This window comes from Schistocerca cancellata, chromosome 3 (genome assembly GCF_023864275.1).
Source record: "Schistocerca cancellata isolate TAMUIC-IGC-003103 chromosome 3, iqSchCanc2.1, whole genome shotgun sequence".
Taxonomy (NCBI): domain Eukaryota; kingdom Metazoa; phylum Arthropoda; class Insecta; order Orthoptera; family Acrididae; genus Schistocerca; species Schistocerca cancellata.
In genome coordinates this window covers 401,046,996-401,065,537 of record NC_064628.1, presented here as the reverse complement: position 1 = coordinate 401,065,537, position 18,542 = coordinate 401,046,996, and the positions used below count along the sequence as shown (strand labels likewise).

General features: G+C 43.2%; 1 protein-coding gene across 1 annotated transcript in view; it reads right to left on the bottom strand.

The window, feature by feature from the left end:
- Positions 1-18,542, bottom strand: part of LOC126175142 (uncharacterized) — a 163,917-nt gene that overhangs the window by 14,567 nt on the left and 130,808 nt on the right. Inside the window, exon 10 of the mRNA XM_049921702.1 lies at positions 3,043-3,155. Within this exon, the coding sequence (XP_049777659.1) occupies positions 3,043-3,155 (113 nt within the window). The remainder of the gene's footprint in view (positions 1-3,042; positions 3,156-18,542) is intronic.

Below are 18,542 nucleotides of genomic sequence, written 5' to 3'. Positions count from 1 at the left end.
CACTTGAAAAAAATCAGGAGAAGGATGAAATCACAGTTTCTTACATTCACATGGACCGTCACCATCTTTTACATTTCCGAGTCATCCAGACATTCTTTCCATAAGCAGTAGGGAAGTAGTGGCAATCATGAACCCTCAAACTGCTACAGGGCGAACATATAAGTTATCCAGTGCAGAAATGTTGATGTGCAACAGACTGATTAGTTCGAAGTATGAAGAAGTGCACTAATAGGATGCTTATTTGTAAATAATAGTAATTACTAACTGAATTTAGGTCTGATCTCAGATATTCATCTTTGTGTTTTTTTTATTTATTTCTTCAAGTTTTCATTTTCATTTTGTATTTATTAATTACAGAAGCATAAAACATATGTTCTTTTGTCAATTATAAGTTATTTTTAATTTCTGCATTTTACAACAACATACAGCTGGTGAGAAGTAGGCCTAATATTTAAAATAAATTAGTTTTTACAAATTTTTAAAGCGCCACCCTTAACGAAAAATTGCCTTTGATAGCGATCCCCTGCTCATCCCAAGATGAAACTTCCAGAATATGTAGATGTAAAGTGTATCTTTCACATATATTTTTTTGAGAATTTTAAAAATACAGTTTTTCAAAATTCGGTAAATTCAACAATTTTTGTATATGTTAAACTAACGATGTTTGGTATCATATAAAAGCTCTTTAGTAAATTTTATTGTTCTAGCTTAATTAGAACACGAGTTGTAAAGAAAACAACATTGTTCCGCGAGTCAAAAATTTAGTCATCTTTTCAATTTTTGAAGGTCCACTACTCGGTAACTTTTCGTCAGAAAAATGTGAAAAAATTAATTTGTGTCATGATTTATGAGGAATATATGCATACTTAATTTTAAAAAAATCTGAGAGGGTCAGGTTGTAGCACTTTTTGATTTGACATGGAATTGCCCGTCTACAATTTATGTCCTCTCTACTACGACCATGATCAGTTATTTTGCTCCCCAATTAGCAAAACACATGAACTACTTTAAGCGTCTCATTTCCTAATCTAATTCCCGCAGCATCACACAATTTTATTCGATTACATTCCATTACCCTCATTTTGCCTTTGTTGATGTTCATCTTACATCCTCCTTTCAAGAGACAGTCCATTCCATTCAACTGCTCTTCCATTTTGCCTTTGTTGATGTTCATCTTACATCCTCCTTTCAAGAGACAGTCCATTCCATTCAACTGCTCATCCAGGTCCTTTGCTGTCTGACAGAATTACAATGTCATCGGCGAACCTCAAAGTTTTTATTTTTTCTCCATGGATTTTATTTCCTACTCCAAATTTTTCTTTTCTTTCCTTTGGTGCTAGCTCAATATAAAGATTGAATAACATCGGGGGTAGGCTAAAGCGGTCTCACTCCCTTCCCAATCACTGCTACCCTTCCATGCCCTCGACTCTTTATAACTGACATCTGGTTCCTGTACAAATTGTAAATAGCCTTTTGCTCCCTGTATTTGACCTGACTCCTTCACAATTTGAAAGAGTATTCCAGTCAACATTGTCAAAGGCTTTCTCTAAATCTACAAATGCTAGAAATATAGGTTTGCCTTTCTCAAACTATCTTCTAAGATAAGTCATAGGGTCAGTATTGTCTCACATTTTTACAGAATCCAAACTGATCTTCCCCGAAGTCTGCTTCTACTAGTTTTTCCATTCGTCTGTAGAGAATTAGTGTTACTATTTTGCAGCTGTGACTTATTAAACTGAGAGTTCTGTTATTTTCTTTGGGATTGGAATTTTTATATTCTTCTTGAAGTCTGAGGCTGTTTTGCCTGTCTCATACATCTTGCTCATCAGATGGTACAGTTTTGTCAGGACTGGCTCTCCTTAGGCTATCAGTAGTTCTAATGGAATGGATTTAGGTCTTTCAGTGCTCTGTCAAATTCTTCACGCAGTATCATATTTTCCATTTCGTCTTCATCTACGTCTTCTTCCATTTCCATAATACTGTCCTTACCCTTGTATAGATCCTCTACATACTCCCTCCACCTTTCTGCTTGGAACTTATTTTCCATCTGAGCTCTTAATATTCATACAAGTTGTTCTCTTTTCTCCAAAGGTCTCTAATTTTTCTATAGACAGTATATGTTACCCCTGGTGATATATGCCTCTACATCCTTACATTTGCCCTCTTGCCATCCCAGCTTAGCCATTTCGCACTTCCTGTCAATCTCATTTTTGAGACATTGTATTCCTTTTTGCCTGCTTAATTTTTATATTTTCTCCTTTCATTGATTAAATTCAATATCTCTTCTATTACCCAAAGATTTATGGAGTTTAATTTTGAGAAATACCTCCAACACACCATTGAAAATTTGAAGTGCCATGTAGATATCGTTAATTTAAGTTCTCCAGCCAGTGGTCGCTGGAACAGCTATGTGATGGCATGGAATGGGGACTCCTATTAAACTGAATGAAATCATCTGAGTGTTCAGCTACATTGTGATTCTGGGACCACCCCCCCCGCCCCCCCCCCCAAATCTTGTTTGTGATAACAGACGTGAATAGGAGGAGGGGGGGGGGGGGAGACGAGTTGCATGCAGAGGATCAAGGTAGCCCCACCGCCACACTGTAACGATTTTTTTTTTTTTTTTGCCCCGGTGTGTGTGTGGGGGGGGGGGGGGGGGTGGGTGTAAACCTTGCCTGCCTCTCGCCGTGCAGGCAACGTAACCAAGCGAAAGCAGACGTTACGCACGGAGTTACAAGTCGGATCAATGTTATAACATTTTAAATAAAGTTCCTAAATGAAACAATTACGTCACCAGGAAAGGAAACAGTACAAAACAAAGTGAAGTACAATAGAAAACAATGGTTCCTCACACAGTATTGCCAGTTAGGTAACAGTCTACACTCAAAAAATTACTACTGTCCGAAGATTCAGGACTGTCCGATTCAGGAGCATGGAACTGATCGGGAAACTTCAAAGTTACCATAATATACGTGTTCGCAAACTCACTGGTTTCGTCACAACACTTTTACTCCAGGTGACAAATAACAGTAGGATACATACCTATGATGCCTGTATTTTGTGAATCCTTCACTTCCGAAGTCCAGTCCTGTAGGTACAACCTTCACGTCACGTTTCTTAAGCGCATAGTCAATTATACATTCGTTTTCTTCAGGCTACAAAAGAGCAGAGATAGTTACAAGAGCATGTGGAAACAATGCTTCTAAAGTACACAACAATACAACTGAAAATGGTTATACACAAGCATTCTCGACGAAATGTTGCGGGCCATACGGGATGGGAAGTATGAGAAATTCCGTCCCACATGCTACAATAACTTTTTAGTCAAACACTTTCTCTGCGTAGTAAAATTACGGAAATACGTCTCCCACCTCAGGAGCAGGTAAATAAGTAAATGTGAACTACTGTATTTAATGTAAATATTATACTGCGAGAAATCAAACCATTATTACACTTCCAAATTTTTCAAAAATCACAGCTTAACACAGTCGACACTTATCCGGGAGAGGGGGGGGGGGGGTATATACGATAGGAAAATAGCATGAGGCATGAAGTGTTGGGTTATTGGAATTGTATCCATAAATTTACTTCCCTTTCCTTACCAAAATGGTGTATATTTTCGAGTGTTCAGTCGTGTTGATGACATGTCTCAAAAAATAGCATCGTCAAACCCGGCTTGCCGAGCAAAATTCGCCATATATTTATAACCCGTAACTGGTACACCTGGGTCCCAGGGACCCGAGCGAAATTTCTTTTTTCCAGCTCCGTGATGTGTGTGGTAGCACTGACTTCCCTCTCCCTGTACTCTCCTAACAATCAACTGGCTACCAGCCCACAACATTGTTGCAGGCGTTTCTTTGTTAGTTTTGTTTCTATAAAGGTGATCAGGTCCCGTGGACCCAGGTGTACCGTTAGTGAAAGTTTTCTTTTCGTGGCATTATTTCCGGTATCTTGGATTTACGGTGTAGTGCTTCAGAAAAATGAGCGAGGAAGATACTACAGATAATCTGAACGAACCATTGGACAGTGATATTGAAGACATAAGTGGAAGCGACAGTGACTATGAAATTAGTGAACATGAAACTGGAAGTGATGAAAGTGATGATGGAGACAGTAACAACGAACAATCTGGAACTAATTATATCTATGGAAGAAACAGATTCAAGTGGTCAACAACACCCAGCATACGTGGAAGAACCTCTCAAACCAACATCATTGCTCCAATTCACTTTCCTGGCATACGTAATGCAGCTAGACAGGTAACAGAAAAGACCCCTCTAGCATTTTGGGAACTACTTTTCAGCAAAGAAATGATTGCAGAGGTAGTACTCAGAACCAATGAAAAGATTATGTCATTGCCACCTGAGTCAAAAAAGAATTCTTTTTCAAATCTAACAGACAGTACTGAAATAAAAGCTGTCATAGGTCTTTGTTATTTGTGGGGAGCCTTCAAGTCAAACAACGAAGATCTGAATGGTTTATATGCTACAAACGGCACTGGTAGACCAATTTTTAGGGCAACTATGCCCTTGAAACGTTTGCTGTTTTTATTACGTTGCCTTCGTTTTGATGATGCAGCAACCCGTGACGCAAGGAAACTCACAGATAAACTGTACCACATCTCTTGGCTCTTCAATTCATTGATAGAAGCTTGTCAAGAAAACTATTCAGTCGGAGAGTACGTCACTGTTGACGAAATGCTTGTAGGATTCCGTGGTAGATGTCCATTTAGGATGTACATTCCATCCAAGCCACGGAAATACGGTATAAAAATATTTATTCTAGCTGATGCCAAAATGCACTACTGTTTGAATGCAGAGATATATTCGGGAAAATCAGCTGTAGCCATCCCGCGCCGTGTCCTCTTACCAACAGCTGTTGTCATGCGGTTGGTTGAACCAATCAAGGGAAGTAACAGAAATGTGACAGGGGACAACTGGTTCTCAAGTGTGGAGTTGGTCAATGAGTTGTCGAACTGTAATTTGACTTATATTGGCACCATGAGAAAGAACAAGGCTGAGCTACCACCAAGCTTTTCAACAGCAAAGGGCAGAAATGTGTCTTCTTCAATCTACGGATACTCTGGTTCTGTAACAATACTTTCACACGTCCCCAAAAAGAACAAGGTTGTCAACCTGATATCGACAATGCACCATGGAGAATGTATGGTGGAAAATAAGCCTGAAATAATCCATGACTACAATAAAACAAAAGGTGGAGTTGACGCACTTGACGAAAAGACGCATAATTACACGACTTCTAGAAGAACAAGGCGGTGGCCTATGGCAGTCTTCTACACTATGCTAGATATAGCAGGTGTAAATGCTTTTGTTTTGTACCATGGGAAAGAAGATACTGATGATGTGACACGCAGAGAATTCCTCATTGAACTAGGTACACAACTCATAAGTGATTGTATGAAAAGAAGATTGGATTCTCCATTTTTGAGAAAAGATATCCGAAATTCCATTTGTGATATTCTAGGCATGACCCCCTCCAAGGCATCAGGAACATCCCAGGTTCACAGTGAAGCTGGTGCTACTAAATCGAAGAGGAAAAGATGCTCAGTGTGCCCATCTAAAAAAGACAGGAAAGCATCCCGGGCGTGTGCCAGATGTCGAACACCATTATGTTTGGAATGTTCCACTGCTTTATGTCCAAACTGTTTCGGTAGTCTGGATGAATGAAATAACTGAAATGGACTGGTGAAGATGCTGTATAATTGAAACCTAATATTTTGTCATAATTTCTGCTATTTTCAAAGATCACATAGTCATTTAGCTGAGAAATGTACTAAAATTTATCCAAAAGTTGTGCCTGCAGAAATTTTTATATTGATTTTGAACTTTTCTTCTGGCTTACTGTTGTGAAGCATAGTACATTTTGTGTTTAAACGTGAAGTTTCAGTTGTCTATCTTACTATTTGTAACTGATGTGCAGGACTTTCCAAAAGTATATTTTTCACATTTCGTATTTTATGCAGTTTATTGTCCTTTTTTGTAACATCTTTAAGGTATGACCATAAATGAGGAATGTGGTTTTAAAACATTAGTAACAAAACATTAATAAAAGTTTCATATTTAAATTTCATTTAAATGTGTTTTTTTTACCAAAATATACTCAAAACTTGGGTGGGTCCCGAGGACCCAGATGTACCTTATGTGTTACAATTTATAGGTGTACCAGTTACGGGTTAAGGAGTTCACAATGACCACCAATACGGCGCAAAATATTTCGTATCAATCCTCAATTTCCGCGAAACTCTGCTACTTCCCAAATTACGATAGCTCTGTCCAACCACGACACTAACAGCATCGTCTCTCCGACAAGATCAAAAACGTACTTGGAGCGAGGCACGTGGAAGCGTTGTTGCTTATCGCACGTTGACCACAGGCGTCTAGTGCCAACAACTCGCAATGGATCATGGTAGCGTGACCATAGCGACATCTATCGGTTTGGTCGGTAGATCCCTTCAACGACGTTAGCTCCCGACGCCTGAAATCAGTTCCAGCTTGCCTCTCGAAAAACAAACACCGCGACAAAGTTTTCTATTTTTATTCACGGCAATACAGAGTGGAATACTTCGCCACGTTGTCTTGCAATGTACATCATTCTACTCGACCCTGACTACGTCATTCCCACACGTCTGTTTAGATTGCCCCATAACGCTTTTCCCCCCTCTACGTAGCAAATAGCGACATAAACAACTTCATTTTTCTCCTTTAATAGAGCTGAGTTTTGCAGTTAATAAAATGTTACTGACTGAAAATTGCATTTTCGATTTACTTTCTTATTTATAGACAGTGTAGGGCGCCAGATTTGTCGTTATTGGAAAATCTGAATCATTTGTTGCTTTCAGATAGCTGGCCTCGCTCAAAGAAGGAACACTCAATGGAAAAAATATTCAAGTCGTCACTGAACATTTGCTATTTTCCACTAAAACAAAGCAAAATGATGAAATTAAGAATAAGAGGGCCGAAACGCACCAAAACACTAATATAACAGGAGTGGGCTTGGGGAAAATATAAGGTTAGCTCCGGATGTTTGCAGACGACAACAAATTTCTCACCAAAGACACGACCTCACAACGTTCTTATTCAGAAACCTCGACGTAACGTGACGGCCTATATGAATACCGCCTAAGTCGCAAGGGGTGATTTTCCTGCAGTTTAGCATCCTTTCGACGGAGAGATCATTTATTTCGGATACTAAAAATTTTACAAACAACAGATTTATACAAAGTTATATCACTAGCGGAGTAACAGATTTCACACGCAAATATAACTAAAAAACCGCAAAGGGCACTTACAGTGCAGTGCCTCTGGCTCTTCTGCGGAAGATATGAAGAGATTACTTTCGTATTACTACTTCAATTACAGTAATACCTTTTTACGTAAATTTGTTGACAGTCACAATCATTATTTTTTCCAAATACAGTATGTTGCGATTGTTGAGGTTGTGGTTCGGTTGGGACCAAATAACACAGCTTAAATTGCTGTGAATAAAACGAGAAATAAATTACATTGAAAGCATTGATTATCATGTACAGTGTGATATCTAAACCCCCGGTTATCGTTATAGATTGACTGTGGCGTACTTCTGCAAGGTGTCGGTAACAGACTGATACGTTGCATAGCCTGGCGTCTATGTTCATCTTTGCAATCACCTACTTGTGTCGCTAACTTATGAATTTCCGAGGATGTGGATAACTTGGGACCTAATAACACAAAGTACCAACTAACTTCATTTACGAAGCTTCGGAAATTACTCATTAGCTATGTGACAAGATGTTATCTGTGCTTCTTCCATTATTAGTATTCCAACAAGGACTTTCCATTACCATACTTATAACCTCATATCTGTAAGAGTCTACACCATTCAGGAACACACATTTTCATTGTCGTACCAGTAACCATACAAAGTTAAGCTACTAAATAAGTGCAGTGTATAGAGAGCCTTAACAATTTCTTGCTAGCCAACTCTTTCAAGTCCACTGATAAACCTCTTACAGAATCATTTGAGGCAAGCACTATTATGCTACACAATACCCACTACTGTACATGCAATTGTGTAAGCCTTGTAAACTGTTTCTCTTTCAACAATGCTGCCTTGGAATTACCTTATGCACTTTAGTTCGTTTGCATTTACAGCTTTTTAATAAACCCCTTTGCTGCCAAGTTTGGCCAGCAGTGCAGTGTGACGTGCTTCATGTCAATCCAGGCTATGTTGGTCATTTATGTCTTTTTCTTGCAAACTGTCCACAGACTGGAGGGGAACTCACTCTATTGTCACCCTTATCAGTTTCACTTCTGGAAGGCAGGTGTGGGAAATGTGGATGATATTCTCGACCCCGAGAAGACTGGACCACAAACAACAATAACCAAAATATACTCATTTTTTACTTCTGCCACATTCTTGTAACTCGTCACACTTAGGATCTGTGGAAGGGGTCGCTAGGTTATCATTTATCTTGTAATATGCATTACATGTTTTTGTTTTTCACACATGTCCTACTGTTCGAGCATCTCGATCAAAACCTGGGGCTGTAAATAATAATATCCACTAAATTGCCTTATCACAATTTTCTGTAGCACACACAATATTTCTCTAGTTGAATACAAAAAAATATAAATGTAGAAACATCAGCATTAGTGTGGTGAACATATACAGGGTGTTGCAAAAAGGTACGGCCAAACTTTCAGGAAACATTCCTCACACACAAATAAAGAAAATATGTTATGTGGACATGTGTCCGGAAACGCTTAATTTCCATGTTAGAGCTCATTTTAGTATGTTCTTCCACCTGTGCTCAATGGAGCACGTTATCATGATTTCATACGGGATACTCTACCTGTGCTGCTAGAACATGTGCCTTTACACGTACGACACAACATGTGGTTCATGCACTATGGAGCTCCTGCACATTTCAGTCGAAGTGTTTGTACGCTTCTCAACAACAGATTCGGTGACCGATGGATTGGTAGAGGTGGACCAATTCCATGGTCTCCACGCTCTCCTGACCCAACCCTTTTGACTTTCATTAATGGGGGCATTTTAAAGCTCTTGTCTACACAACCCCGGTACCAAATGTAGAGACTCTTCGTGCTCGTATTGTGGACGGCTGTGATACAATATGCCATTCTCCAGGGCTGCATCAGCGATTCCATGCGACAGAGGGTGGAATGATGTATCCTCGCTAATGGAGGACATTTTGAACATTTCCTGTAACAAAGTGTTTGAAGTCATGCTGGTACATTCTGTTGCTGTGTGTTTCCATTCCATGATAAATGTGATTTGAAGAGAAGTAATAAAATAAGCTCTAACATGGAAAGTAAGCATTTCCGGACACATGTCCACATAACATATTTTCTTTCTTTGTGTGTGAGGAATGTTTCCAGAAAGTTTGGCCTTTTTGTAACACACTGTATACGGGTACTATGAGAGTGCAGTTAACTGAAACGCATTAAGATCAGTTTGTGAAAGTACACTGGATAGTTCTTCCCAAGGATTGTTTATCACACAGATTTGAGAGGGTCAACATTGAGGTGGCAGTCCAAGAAGTTAAACTGCTTATGTGTATGCCAAGTGAAGATCCTGAACTGGAAGTCATAAACTTCAGATCCTCTTAAACACGTACGCTCTGTAATGGCTTGCAAAATCCATCACACTGCCTTAGTGCGGCCTAAAAATAAGTGAATTACACAGCTAAAAAGATCTTTAAGCGCTTAGCCACTAATATGAAGCAAATAATAAATAATAAAATTAACAACAGATACAAATTAAGGTCATATCTATTCCTATCATAAACTGAAACACCTTTTTCTTGCTGCAATTTATATTTATTTATTGTTCCAGGTGCATTTTACGGCATCTTCAGTGGATTTAATTTGAAATAATATGCTTGTCTTTCTGTACAATAGTTTACATCATAATTTATACATAAATAAATTACTATTAGTGGCAGTCAAATGAAAACTGAACACCTGCCACAACAGAACCATGGAATGGTTCCACTCAAAAGTAATCACCACACAAATTGAGACATTTATCTCACTGGGACACAAGACAATCAATTTCTGTTTTGTAGAACACAGTCGGCACATGGTGGATCTACAACGGCAACCTCTCTTGCAGTTCATCAGCTGACTGAAACCAACATCCACGTGCGTCTTTCTCCAGGTGAAAGCAAATGTGAAAATCACACAGTGAAAGATATTGACTGTATGGAGTATGTTACAGTGCTTCCAACCAAATCACTAAAGCATTGCCTTCGTCCAACTGGTAGGGTATGGACGGGCATTATCATGCAACAGGTGACTCCATCCAACAGCATTCTGACGGCCCGAGAGCAAACGGCAAAACCGACTGTGGAAACATCCAACATCTGTCAAAAATAACCCCTCATTTTTTAAAATTATAAAGATGATTACAACACAAACACAAATGAAACAACTGAGACACAATACTGATAACCACAAGTTTGTGAGCAAGGGTAAAAAGTAAGTTGGGTGCAGAAGAAACTGTGGTTTGTGGAAGTGAAATGTTGAGGAGTGAAACTTACTTATCAGTACTCAGTATACATGTACAGGACATTCTAGTTGTGCAAATGATTGCAACAAAATCCATTTAACGTTTGAGTTCCTCAGGGATGAAGTCTGAAGCCAACATCCACCAGCAAGAAAAAGTAACAAGGAGGTGTGAAGAGACTTGTACAATTTGTTGTGGGCATGACAAGGCTGCTCAAGGCTTCTCACTCCTTAGCACACTTCCTGGAATCACCCATGCATTACAGTTGTGTGCACATAAGAAGGCGGGAGGTGAGGTAATGTGCTCGGGCATGCAGCAGTGTACCATGTGACGATCCGGCCAATAGCATATTTATGCCACGTTCACTCGTGCACGAGTTTTTGGATCTTCATAGACTATCTAGTGTCTATTTACATGTTAGTTTAGACACGGTGAGGTTAACATATAACTTCTAAGAGGGAGAATCAGAAGCAGGAACAGTGGTTCGGTCTATCGCTCACCCCAGTTTCCAGGGTCAGCAATGGCTGGAGTGTGAGGCACGGGACAGGGACCGAGAGCGCACTGGTGCCACCGCAAAGCATTTGCCATCTCTCTCTGTGCCATATCGCAAAGCTACCGCCTGCGACAACAGCTACCATTAATATAGGTGTGTCTGGCGAGTTGCTGAAGCTCTGTGTCGCTGGTGACACTGATTTGAGAAGATCGAACATAAACTCTCCGGGCAACAACATTGACACCCAATTCTGTCACTGAGGGAACCTGCTGCAGCTGCTACAAAAACGAGTGGCACTAGATTTGCCACAAGAGGTGCCTGCCTTCCTGCCAGTGGCACATTTATTGCCATCAACAGCACCACAATTGCAGGCACTACTTTGCATCCACGAATCACATGTCCGAGTGCCGAGGAGATATCCATCCACTGGGCTTGTCTTTAGGATACCAGCCAGCCACTATGCAGCCAGTTCAGTTCACCAAACTGAATGAGGATCACAGTAGCCAAACAGTTCCAGCTGCCATTACATCCTGGACATCACATCTCTGCAAACACGAGCCGCCAGCCATCATCATGAGCCTTAGCCTCTCCAACATTGGTCTCCCTGGACTCTGGGCATCAAGACCTCACCCATGCCGGTGTTTATTGACTTTAGCAATTTTACATCACACAAAGTGGCCAGCTTTGTAGTTCTCTACATTAAGGGCTAGCTACTCTTTGTGCCAAGCTGATACTTTGTCAAGATCACAATGGATAATGCTGCAATTTTTTCTGGAAATAATTTGTTCATAGGTAACTACATCATCTGTGAAAAGTATGAGATTGCCATTAATGTATAACAGGAACACCATTGCCCGAGGGTATACTAGATATCGTTTCAGTGACTGTAGACAGCTCTCCATCCAGGATTACAAACTGTATCCTGTCAGTCAATAAATTTTTGATCCTGTTTTTTAGAAGATGTCGATTTGGCAATGAATCAGAAGCCTTTTGAAAGACTAGAAATACCCAATCAACCCATTTCATTTATCCGTGGCATTCAGGATATTGTGTGTAAAATGCACGAGTTGAGCACTGTGTAGTTGACTTTTTTGAACTAATGCAGACTTCCATGGAGAAGGTTATTTTCTTCTAGGTAGGTCCTAACATTTGAGCACAATGTACACTGAAAATTGGTGAGGTTTTTGTCATTTGTTGACAAATTGCCTGTTTGGCTTTTGTGTTGCAATCTTCATTCAACACTGAACAACTTTCCTGATGTTTCGCCAGCACAAGTGGCTGGCATTGTCAAAGATTCAACCTCCACTATTGGTGGTAGACTAGTGACAACCATGTGGCCGGAGTTGTCTGTACCTTTTACGCCAACATGTGAGGGCTTTAACCCTAGTCATTACCGCTGTGGATCTCCCCTTGATCCATTGCTACCTGCAATGATTGTTTGCTGCAATTTGTTGAAACTACTGTCACATTTGTGAATTTCTATGGCTTCCTTGAACAAGCAGGCATGGTAGCTCTTCTGCGCAATGAGAACCTCTGTACCGGTGAATTTTTTTATGTGGTCAGTCTCATACAGCATTGCTCTGCCACGGCTGATTTCTCCACCTGTCTTAACCTGCAATGCTGTTTACGTTTGGTGATCCTGGTAATGGTACACTGTACAGTCATTCTAACATAGACTTTTCCAAATATACAAAATAAATAGTATATTTACAATATTGTGAGTGGCCTTCTTTTGTTCTGTGCGGATCTGAGCAGAAGATACATGACCTACTAAATCTGATCTTCCCTCACAGCAGGCAAACTGAGGAATCCACAAAACACAAAAGCCCTACCAACTCGGCTGTATGGGTTACCAAAAATCTATAAAGACGATGTCCCATTAAGACCGAATGAGAGTATTCCTGGATCACTGATGTATAAACTGTGAAATACTTGGTCTCTCTGCTTCAGCTGCACATGGGAAAGACCGACACAATTCATCGAGAAGCTGAAGATTGGTTGGATTAAAATAGGGGAAAGGGACCAAACTATGAGGTCATCAGTCCCTTGTTCCAAATACAAAAGTACCACAAGACTGACATCTCAAAACAGAATGAAAGGAAAAATCACAAGAACGATGAAGGGCAACAAACATTTAAATGGACAAAAGAGGACAAGAAAACCACAGAAACACAAGAAACGGGATGAAGAGATTAAAACAACAAAGCAGATTACCTTGGCAGGCTGACCATGAGAATAAAAAAGGAGAAGCCACCCACTCTGCAACACATTAAAACCTCCACCCTAGAAGCATTGGGGGGAGGACACAGAGGAACGAAGGACATGCACTAAAACTTAGATCAAATGATAAAACCCACCCTCACAAATAAAACGTGAAACTAAATCAGTCAATGAGGCATTGTCAGATAAAATTAGTGGCAACAAGTCCAGTAACCCAAGATTTCGTCACTGGGCAGTGAAAGTGGGACAGTGCACCAGAATATGGGCCACTGTCAACCAGGTGCCACACCGACACTCAGGTGGGTCTCCACAGCGCAGGAGGTAACCGTGGGTCGCCCAAGCGTGGTCAATGCGGAGCTGGCAGAGGACAACCGATTCCCTACGAGAGGCCCACATGTAAGACTTCCACACATTCGTAGTCTCCTTATGACACACAGTTGGTTGTTATGCCACTCCGTCTTCCAAAGCCGAAAAACCCTACAGCCTAAGTCAGAATGCAGGTCAGATTCAGAGATGCCCATCTCCAGAAGCAATTTCCGTGTAGCCTGTCGGCAAGTTTGTTGCCTGGGATGCCGACATGTCCTGGGGTCCATACAAACACCACTGAATGATGGAACTGGTCCAGGGCAGAGATGGACTCCAGGATGGATGCTACCAAGGGATGGCGAAGGTAGCACTGGTTGATAGCTTGTACGATGCTCAAGTACACAGAAGAAACGATTCCCCGGGGCATGAACGGATATACTGAAATGCACGAGAGATGGCCACCAGCTCTGTAGTGAATACACTACAGCCATCAGGCAAGGATGCTGTTCTAAATGGCCTCTGTGGACGTAGGTGAAGCCAACATGACCATCAGCCATTGAGCCATCAGTGTAAACCGCTTCAGAGCCCCAGAACATGTCAAGAATAGAGAGTAAGTGACAGTGGAGAGCGGCAGGAGTAACTGAGTCCTTAAGGTCATGTGAAAGGTCCAGATGAATCTGCAGCCTACGTGTACACCATGGAGGTGTATGCGGACGGACCTGGATGGGAGGTGGTAAAGGGAAGGACTCCAGTTCAGACAGAAGGGATTGCACGCGAACTGCAATAGTTAGCTCTGACCTGGGCTGCCGATGCAAGAGATGAACTGCCACGGGTGGTAAAAGGAGATGGTAATTTGGATGCTCAGGAGAACTATCAATGTGTGCAACATAACTGGCGAGCAGTTGGGCACCTCGGATCTGCAATGGAGGGACTCCGGCCTCCACCAGGACTCTGGTCACGCCACTGTTCTAATAGCTCCCATCGCTCGACGAACGCCACAGTGGTGCACTGGGTTGAGTACACACAACGCTGAGGGAGCCGCCAAACCATAAATCAGACTCCCATAGTCAAGGCGGGATTGAACAAGGGCTCTGTAGAGCTGCAGCAGAGTAGAGCGATCTGCACCCCAGTTGGTGTTGCTCAGGCAGCGGAGGGCACTGAGGTGCAGCCAGCACTTCCACTTAAGCTGACGAAAGTGAGGTAGCTCAGTCAACTGGGTGTCGAAAACTAGTCCTAAGAATCGATATGTCTCCACTACAGTGAGTGGATCGTCATGAAGGTAAAGTTTTGGTTCCTGATGAACGGTACAATGCCGACAGAAGTGCATGACACATGACTTAGCGGCCAAAAACTGGAAGCCGTGGGCGAGAGCCCATGACTGCGCCTTGTGGATGGCTCCCTGTAGACACCACTCAGCAACACCAGTGCTGGTTGAGCAGTATGAAATGCAGAAGTCGTCTGCATACAGAGAGGGTGAGACAGACGGCCCCACAGCTGCTGCTAGACCGTTAATGGCCACTACAAATAGTGATGCACTCAATACAGAGCTCTGCAGGACCCAGTTCTCCTGGATATGGGGGGAACTAAGGGAGTCACCAACTTGGACATGGAAAGCACAGAGCGACAGGAAATTCTGGATAAAAATTGGGAGACCCCACCCGTATAATGTGGCAAGGATATGATGTCGCCAGGTGGTGTCATACATTTTGCTTGGATAAAAAAAGATTGCAACAAGGTGTTGGCGTCTGCAAAAGGCTGTTCTGATGGCAGATTTGAGAGAGAGAAGATTATCATTGGTAGAGTGACCCTGGCGGAAGCTGCACTGACATAGAGCCAGTAGGCCACGTGACTCCAGAACCCAACCCAACCGCCGTCACACCATACGTTCCAGCAGCTTACAAACAATGTTGGTGAGGCTAATAGGCCGATAGTTATCCACATCAAGCGGGTTTTTGCCGGGTCTGAGCACTAGAAAAATGACGCTCTCCCACCACTGCAATGGAAAGACGCCATCGCACCAGATCCGGTTGAAGATGACAAGGAGAAGGCACTTGTAGTCAGACGAAAGAAGTCTGTGGATCCGATCCGGCCCAGGAGCTGTGTCAGGGCAATGTGCAAGTGCGCTGACGAGCTTCCACTCTGTAAATGGGGCATTATGAGGTTCATTGTGGCGTGTAGTGAGCGAGAGGACTTTCCTTTCCATCCGCCGTTTGTAGGTGTGAAAGGCTGGGGGGTAGTTCTCCGATGCAGAGGCTCGAGCATAGTGCTCAGCACAGTGCTCGGCAATCGCATTTGCATCAGTACATAGCACGCCATTGATGGAAACGCTAGGGACACCTGTTGAGGTCTGGTACCCAAAAAGATGTCTGATCTTCATCCAGACTTGGGAAGGTGACGTATTGCACTCAATGTCGACACATGCCTCTCCCAACACTCTTGTTACTGTTGTTAAGCTGGCGCATACGGGCACAGAGCTGCTTAAGGGCTATCAGATGCTCTAGGGAAGGGTGTCGCTTATGTAGCTGTAGAGCTCGCCAACGCTCTGTAATTGCCTCATCAACTTCCAGCAACCACCAAGGGGCTGTCTTTCATCAGGGACACCCTAAAAAGTGGGGGATTGCGTTTTCTGCTGCAGAAACGATTGTGATAGTCACCTGCACAACCATTACATCGATATTACCATGTGGGGCCAGAGTCAACGATGACAGCAGAGATGAAAGTTTCCCCAGTCTGCCTTGTTTAAAGCCCATCTGGGCAAATGTCCATGGCCTGAAGCCAGGGCAGTGACAGGAAGATGGGGAAGTGGTCACTACCACACAGGTCGTCATGTGCTCTCCAGTGGATACATGGGAGAAGTCCTGGGCTGCAAATTGATAAATCAATGGCCGAGTAACTACCTCAAGCCACAATGAAATGTGTGGCAGCCCCAGTATTTAAGAGGCGGACTGAGACAGTACAGTTTCGACATCTTTGGCTCAGCCAGTAAGCACGGTGTCCCCCCACAAGGGGTTATGGGCGTTAAAATCTCCCTACAGTAGGAAAGGTTTAGGGAGTTGATCAATCAGTGCAGCTAATACATTCAGGGGTACTCCACCATCTGGATGAAGATATACATTGTAGACAGTTATTTCCTGTGTCGTCCTTATTCTGACAACCATAGCTTCAAGAGGGGTTTGAAGGGGCACATGTTCACTACAGACTGAGTTTAGGACATAAACGCAAACTCCACCTGACACTCCATTATAGTCTCTACGGTTCCTGTTTTATCCCTCGTAGCCACGGAAAGCAGGGGTCCGCATTGCCGGAAACCAGGTTTCCTGAAGGGCTATGCAGAAAGCAGGTGTAAAGCTTAACAGTTGCCGTAGCTCAGCCAGGTGGTGGAAAAAACTGCCACAATTCCACTGGAGGATGATGTGATTGTGAGACTGGGAAGGCATGTAACACTCAATGAAGTAGCCTATGTCTCAGGGTCACCTGTTGCCACAGACTTTTTTCCTGAACAGTCCATACCCAATGTGTCTCAGAGTCCGGCCAGATCCAGGTCCTCAGCAGACGCCAGAATCTCCGCCATATCCTCAGACGCAGAGCTTGTAGGTAGTGGTGGTGTGGGTGCCACTGCAAGTTCCTTGTTCTTAAGGGTTCTTCTTTTTCGATTTCTTGTGCTGTTCCTTGGGTTTCCCTCGCTGGGAGGAATCAGTCTCTGGGACTGAGGATAAGTGTGAAGCCCTATGACCAGCTGCATTTGGGCTCTTCAGCCGTTGGCGGGTGTCATCTTTCCCACTAGCAAAAATCTGGGAAGGGAGTGACTCAAGGGACCAAGAAGCCTTATGCTTCTCTGGCTCAGAAGTGGGGACTAATCACCGATGGTTGGGGGAGGGGGAGGGGGGGGGGGTATTGCTCCTGAAGTAGGTGGTGCAGGAGCAACAGGGAGGGAAGTGCCCCCCCCCCCCCCCCCCACCATCAAGGGGGCAGGTGTAGTCTCCCGGTTCTGAGAGGCGACACGAATTTGAGGAACTGATGGGGTGAGAACTGTTCTCGTAGCAGTGGTGTATGAGGTCATAGCTACAGGATGTAGGCACTCAAATTTCCTCTTAGCCTAGGTGTAGGTCAGTCAGTTCAGGGTCTTACATACCATGATTTTCCTCCCTTTCTGTAAAATCCTGCAGTCTGGCGAGCAAGTTGAATGATGCCCTCCGCAGTTGACACAGATGGGAGGTGGGGCGCACGGAGTATTGGGATGCGATGGACATCCACAATCTCGACAGGTGGGGCTGGAAGTACAGCGGGAAGACATATGGCCAAACTTCCAGCACTGAAAGCATCGCATCGGGGGAGGGATATATGGCTTGACATCACAGTGGTAGACCAACACCTTGACCTTCTCAGGCAATGTGTCACGAGTGAAGACCAAGATTAAGGCACTGGTGGCAACCTGGTTATCCCTCAGAGCCCGATGGACACACCAGACGAAATGAACACCTTGCTACTCTAAATTGGCGTGCAGCTCGCCGTCAGACTGCAAAAGAAGGTTCCTGTGGAATATAATACACTGGTCCATATTTAAGCTCTTATGATGGTAACAGAAACATCCCCCAATTTGCCACAAGCGAGTAAAGCCCATGACTGGGCAGAGGATGCTGTTTGTATCAAAACTGACACAGAGCGTGTTTTGGACAAGCCCTCCACCTCCCCAAACTTGTCCTCTAAATGCTCCACAAAAAACTGTGGCTTCATGGACATGAAAGATTCCCCATCGACTATCGTACATATGAGGTACCGGGGCGAATAAGCTTCACTGCCATCCTTAGTGTGGCCAGGGAGGGGAACGACTTGGGGTCATATTTCTTAGCATTAAAGCTAGACTTTGCCCGCTTAGGGACTGCTGGCGGTGGACCACCAGCAAGAGATGACGTACTACACTTCATGGCGTGTCATCCGCCCTGATACCATCCACTCCGACCAGGGGCCCTCCCCATGGGCGCCACCCAGCCACAGC